Below are 6,511 nucleotides of genomic sequence, written 5' to 3'. Positions count from 1 at the left end.
ATTTTGACCCGCTTATAAAGATTATGAGACATCATCTGACAGCTTTTACAACTAACTTTTTCTACTTCTGCTAACAACCTCAATTGACTCAGGTCAGCAGTGATACCACTGAATTGTATGGTATGTAAAACATTTTAAAAAAAAACCAAACAAACAATGACATGTCAACAATTTATTTAAGTTTCAGGCAACATTTTGTGCTATAAAAGACAAATGAAAACGTACTAGCAGCGGCAAAGCAAATGCAACATGGTCTTATAATTGTGGGAACGGTAATGTGAACAATCTTCTTTTTAGGGTTAAAGCTGCGCATGCTTTGAGTTTAGGATATAGCATTTTATTTTCAACTTTTTTCAAAGTGCTAATGATTTATTTTTAAAATGCTGTGTTACTTTATTTCTGTTGAAATCTCTAATAAACCCCCCCCAGAAAACATCATGGCCATTGACATGTGTCATGATTTCTGATGCCTCTAACACTGCACCATTCACAAAGATTTCATGTACAATGCATGTTATTTTATTTCCTATTCATTGTATTTAGGGTTATATAAAGGCACAAACATGCACTGTGAAAATAGCAAGGGGCTGTTAGCGGGTGTGTCTGTGGAAGTTTGCATGGCGTTATTAAACACAGTGTGCTGAAACGTTTGGTCATCTGTATCCTGGCTGTATAACACGTGTAAAGACAGCTCTTCGTGCTGATCTGTGTGACTTGGAGTTAGGCTGAAAGCTCCAGGCGTGTGGTGAATATATGCTTGACTGAGGGCCAGGCTGAGGATCTCTGTTTTTTCTTTGTAGAAGCGCAGCTCTATGCCTCGACGTCGCGCCAACACCAACTCTCTCTGCGCCATTTGCAGCTCCACTGCCAGGAGTCCAGGTGACTTCTGCTCCCGCCCTAGCCAATCCAGAGCCATGCTGCTCCGCATGCTCTCATCCAGCCCTCGCTCGGAGTAGTAGCTAATCACGCTCTGGGACAAAGGAGAGAAAATATGCAGTTATGACTGTGGATTAGCTGGTAAAGCATCAAGAGTCCTAACAACATCACATTTATAAAACAATCGTTTTATGATTTGCTGCTTGGTAGGATTTTTACCTGTCGAGAGCACTGCTTTTCCCTCAGAGCCTTCAATGTCCCGTTCCAGTGCAACAACTGGAACACTGTCATCATCTCCTGAAAAAAGATGAGAAAGAGTATGGGAAATCATTTTTTTTTAACAAAGTAAACTTCCAAATCAATGCTTTTAAAGTTCTATTGTAAAAGTATTTCTACCTCTTAAACTTTTTTCACATTTTGAAAGTTTCACATCAGAGACTTAAAGGCAATTCATTAATATTTTAAGTGATAAATCATATAAAAGTATGGTGTAGCAGAATGGTTTTAAACAGTTTTTACATACAAAAATAAATCTAAAACGATCATTTCAAGTCAGCAGTATTGTGATACTTCTAAATAAAAGCCAGTGCAACCAATTACCTTCAGAAGCCATTTGATCACTGAATAGAGTCCACCTGTTTGTTAGTTAATCACAGTATAAAAGCAACTGTTCTGTGAAGGCCTCAGAGTTTTTTTAAATTTTTTTTAGAGAACATTAGTGAACAAACAGCATCATGAAGAACAAGGGGCACAACAAACAGGCCAGGGAAAAAGTTGTGGAGAAGTTTAAAGCAGGATTATTTTACAAAACATTATTACAAGCTTAGAACATCTCACAAAGAGAGAGTGAGAAACGGCAGCGATCCAGAGCTCAGGAAATCTGGCCTTTATTAAACTTTGGCAAGAAGGAAAAAAAATTTACCTTGTATTGTCACACAAGACATACAAGGGACACAGCAAACATGGAAGAAAGACCAAAATGTATCTCTTTGACCTCAGTGCAAAGTGTTATTTGTCGAGGGAGCAGCGCACATCATCCTGAAAACTTTACCTTGACAATGTTGATACAGCACCGGTTTGACCTTGACATGTAAAACAGCACCTGGCCCAACAGCTGCCATACATTAACAGCATTAACATTTGTGTTAAACCTCGAGTCTGTACATTGACAGACAGATTTAATGAGACACACATGGGAGACATTAGGTCTGACTTGCATGAGACTGAAGTCTTTGTTTTTTTTATGGCAGTACACGCAGATATGCGACTCATCGTCAGTGTGACTACATATCAGCATGCAGTCATGTGGATGAAATGATGACATTAATGAACCCATTTCCTCTGCCTATTATCCCCCCTGTCTGCAGATGTGTTTATTTACTCGGATGTAGAAATATGAGGTGTTTCATGCCTCAGTTCAGCTGCCAGGGTCGGTGAGGGTAGACTGATATTCCTACTAAAAACAAACTCTGGTTGTAATGTAGGTGCACTTCTGGTAACACCACCGGTTGAGCTACAAGGTTAAAATTAGGCCACAAATGTAACATTAAATAGATACAATGTCTTTGGAAAGTATTCAGAATTTATAATACAGTCACATGACACCTCATTAATTAGAAGCACAGCTTAAAAAATATAATTTTGCAAAATGGTTTGTAGTTGTACCTGGAACTCCAGCATGGTCCTTCCCATGTAGGACTGAAGCAGCAAACTGTAGGTTCCTATGCTGGTGCTTGAATCGCACGAATCCTCCACAGGAACCTTTACTCAGAGACGTCAGGGCAGGTCAATGTTTATCAGGTGAAGTTAAACTGAAGGGATCTGGTAGCAGCAAATACTCACAGCGCCTTCTGTGGCGGCTTGATTCAGACTATGAGTGATGAACTCAGCGGTGATGCGTCGACACGGCAACTCGTTCACCATTGAGTTCATTAGAGCCACACGAGCTGCGTCCCTGCGAGCCTCTGCTTGGGTGTCACACACCTGAGGAGGCAAGAAAAGGCCTGAGATGTTAAAAAACAATTGCAATTTATTGATAATTAGAACATTACAGGCACTCAAGCATAACCATTAAGAAGACCTCCCCTAAGGTGGAAGCTGCTGGCTGGATCACAATACGGCCACTGGAAAGCAGAGCAAGAGCTGATCAGCAATACAATCCAGTAAATGATCCGTCTGTACCGTAACTTATCACTCCTTATTTCTCTTTGCTTTTCAGGAAACCAAATTTTCTTAAAAAAAAAAAAACAACAACAACAAAAACAGTCGATTGGAGGCTTTGTAATGGATTTTCAGTCTTTTTTTGAGTTCTGTCTGCTTTTTCGCTCAATTTCTGTGTTTGCTTATGATAATAAGATCTTTGAGCAGCGTGTACTTAAAAACACAAGTGATGAAGGGGATGACAAAATAAAAGTTGCCAAGCTAAGGAAGCTGCCGATAGCAGATAAATCATATCTGAAAGTTACATCTTTGATGAATGCAATAAAAATCCTGAAGCAGCATTCATTATTCCTCAGTTTTTTGTTAAAATACTTTTTTCTGTACTGAACTGACTTGTTCATGGCTCTTTTGTTGGTCTATGGTTTAGTCAACAAAGCAACAAGAAGAGTCAATCAAATTTCTATTAAAAATATGTAGCCAAAAATAATGAATGATGAAATAAGAACAAAAAATTATTGCAAAAACAGTTTTGAAATATCTTATGTAGGCTTTCGGGCCATTTAGTGTTATTCTCTGCACACTAATTTATTACATTTTAATAATAATTTTCAGTCTATTTTTGATGAGAAAAACCCAAACCAACAAATGCATTTCTAGAAAAGGTCAGGATTGTCTCAATAGAATGTGAATAAAGTATTTTAATGTTTTACTAACAGTTTTAACTTTGATAACAATTGCTATTACCATTCACACTTTTTCCAGTTTCATCAAAAATAATCAAAACATCAACATCCCTTAAAACGATAACTTTCCAGATGTAGTATTTGGCCGGTATGGGTCTTTTTGCAATGAAAGTATTTAAAAGTAAAGATATTTTTGCTTAAGAGAGCAGCAGGAATGACATCACCTTATAGTTGCCAAAGCAGCTTCCTCCCGGCAGAGTGACGTAGCAGACGTAGGGGGGGCCAGGCGGAGGTGCTGACTCGTACAACAGCAGGCTGTCTGTGTGACTGCCAGGCTTCCCACAAAACCTGTCCGACTCAGAGGACGAGTCGTTACACCGAGCTGTCTGCTTCTGCTCCCAGAAGTTATGCAGGATGCCCACCACATTAACTGCACACAGATGGGTGACAAAATGTTAAAACATTCACGAAGCAACTCGGTAAAATCTTGCATTAGTCCGGAGTCTTAGATTTAACGAAATTACATATTTTAAAATCCTTTAACGATGCGCAGAATACTTAATCCAAATATGTAAAGAACTCTGTGTATGATATGGCAGCATTCCTGTGTATGTTTATGTAAGCAGAAACTTACACCCTAACATTTTGCTCAGATCAGCTTATTCTGACCCATTAAAGGGTTTTAGTCTTCCAGCATCCTTTCTTCTGTGCAGTGGACGTCACTGCTGCTCAGTTTGTGGCAGCAGTTGTGATTTCTATTCCACCTGTGTGAAAACCTGCGATCACAGTTAAATGCTGCCACGTGAAGAACTTTAGAATATACTTTCCAGAGTAGTGGTGCTTTTTCAATAACAAAATGTGCACTGACAACAATAATGCAGCTTTTGGCATGTGGATGTTTTTATTCTGGTTGTTTTCTCTGGAATTGAGTGAAATGATGGTGACGTGTTGCAGATGAGGCTAATTGACGAGTTAATAGCCTTCATCATAGAGTCCTGGTCAAGCCTGTTTCTCAAGGATTAGCCTGAGCACCAGAGTTTAAAAAAAAGTTATTTTTGGTTAAATTGTCGTTTTTGATTTTCCCCTTCAGTAAAAGCCTAATTAACCATCATTTTAGGCACAAGAATTGAATAGGTCAGCTCTATCTTAATATCTATAATGTTTAGATTGGTTAAAAACCAAACTGGATTATTCCACACAGCACAGTGATTCTTTGAAGCTCATCTTGAGTTTTGTGAAACTTTTTAACACAATTTGTGAAAACACAAACATTTTTGATGTTTTTGGTGATAGGGCCACCTTTAGTTGTTGGGCCACAGAATAAGGGGTTCACCCAAAGTACCTTTAAATCCAAAACACATCAAGTAATTCAGCAGTATACACAATTAGAACTTGAGCATTTATTATTTGAATTAGACTATGCAAGTTTTATTAAAATGGCCGACAAATCTGCACCGTTCCCTAACAAAAAATGCTTCCATGTGTTTTATTGTTGCGAAGTTGTCTTTAAGTTCATACAGTTCACACAATTCAAATAATCTGCTGTTTAATAAAATACAGGTAAACACCTAAAAAGGAGAAACTTTATAAAAACCTTTTCAAGAAAGAGAAGAAAACAAATAAAATAGAAATTATGAACTCAAAGGACCCTGATCGGTTACTTTGTCCCTCATGTAATGTCACCATAGACATTCAAGCATGGCTTTCGTAAAATAGATTTTACCTCGACTAAATAACGATCTGCAACAGAATTACAAAACCCAACGACGGTCTGTTTCATTAGTGAAAAACAATCATCTAAAGTGAGATCAATTTTACAAAAATAATCTGAAGTAGAAGCTTTAAAAACTAACTTTTCCCTTCGACTAAACGTTACTCACAGTCTTTGGGGCAGTCATCGGTTTCACTCTGTGAGAGGTAAGAGATGATGCTTTCCTCCAGTTGCATGTAGCTCATCTTCATCCAACGTTTAGTTCTGCTGCTGGTGCCTCAAGAACATTCAGTCCATCCAAAGTAAAAACCAGCACCAGTCTTCTACATCTCAGCGCATAAGTGACAATACATGGAGAAGCTACAATTTAAAGGAGTTTTCATTACTCAAACTTCATCCTCTTCTCCAGTGTGAACATCTCACCAGGATTCCTCTTTTGAAGCAGACCACCTTTTGTCACTCTCTGCACCAATTAGCTCAGAGGGCCCCTCAGCATATTGACCCAGAGGTGCAGGGCAGGAATGCCGAGCCCCTCCCCTCTGGGCTGTGCAGCTGGCTAATCCCTGAACAGAGCTGCACAGCCTTGCCAAGGAATCAGACTGAACTATTCTCAGAGGGGGGAAAAAACTTAGATCAAGAAAAAAAAAAAATCATTACAGATCCAGTAGATTTACTTATTTTGGTCGAGGAACAAGCTGGCATCAAAGGGACAAGTGTCCATTCATCAGTATCTAAGACTAGAGGGGGCTGGGACATTTTTGACTTCGCATTCAAATCTGAACCCGCTGAGTTCAGAGGCTGAGCTCCATTCATCCCCTTCAATATGAATGGCTTTTGTTCAACTGGGAATTCACCCCCTTTTATAAGAGCTGCTTACACATAAATTAGCCAAATTCTGACAAAAACCTGTTTCTTAGCTACCAAGTCTTACTTCTTCCATCAGAGTAACTCAACAGGTTTCATGTATAGCAGGTGTAGTAACTGCATCTTGTTTCTATTGGAGGATCAGCACCCAAACTATAGTCAGCTATTTTATCAATAAATCACTCCACAACCATTCAACCTTTTTGCAGCCATTTTG

At 38.8% G+C, this 6,511-nt stretch overlaps 1 protein-coding gene across 2 annotated transcripts; it reads right to left on the bottom strand.

Moving 5' to 3' along the window:
• Nucleotides 1-158: 158 nt before the first annotated feature.
• LOC122827792 (protein limb expression 1-like) lies at nt 159-6,439 on the bottom strand. Of its 2 annotated transcripts, XM_044110789.1 has the most exons (7): nt 5,600-6,439; nt 3,944-4,149; nt 2,945-2,999; nt 2,719-2,859; nt 2,542-2,637; nt 1,096-1,173; nt 159-970 (listed from the first exon to the last, which is right to left on the bottom strand). In XM_044110789.1, exons 1-7 carry the CDS (start codon nt 5,615-5,617, stop codon nt 527-529), a joined length of 1,038 nt encoding a protein of 345 aa, XP_043966724.1. In that variant the 5' UTR covers nt 5,618-6,439; the 3' UTR covers nt 159-526. The 2 variants fall into 2 exon arrangements, with proteins under 2 accessions (XP_043966724.1, XP_043966723.1); XM_044110788.1 differs by lacking the exon at nt 2,945-2,999.
• Nucleotides 6,440-6,511: the final 72 nt, after the last annotated feature.

Source organism: Gambusia affinis, linkage group LG03, assembly GCF_019740435.1.
Source record: "Gambusia affinis linkage group LG03, SWU_Gaff_1.0, whole genome shotgun sequence".
NCBI classification, from domain to species: domain Eukaryota; kingdom Metazoa; phylum Chordata; class Actinopteri; order Cyprinodontiformes; family Poeciliidae; genus Gambusia; species Gambusia affinis.
This window is presented reverse-complemented; position numbering and strand designations above follow the sequence as displayed.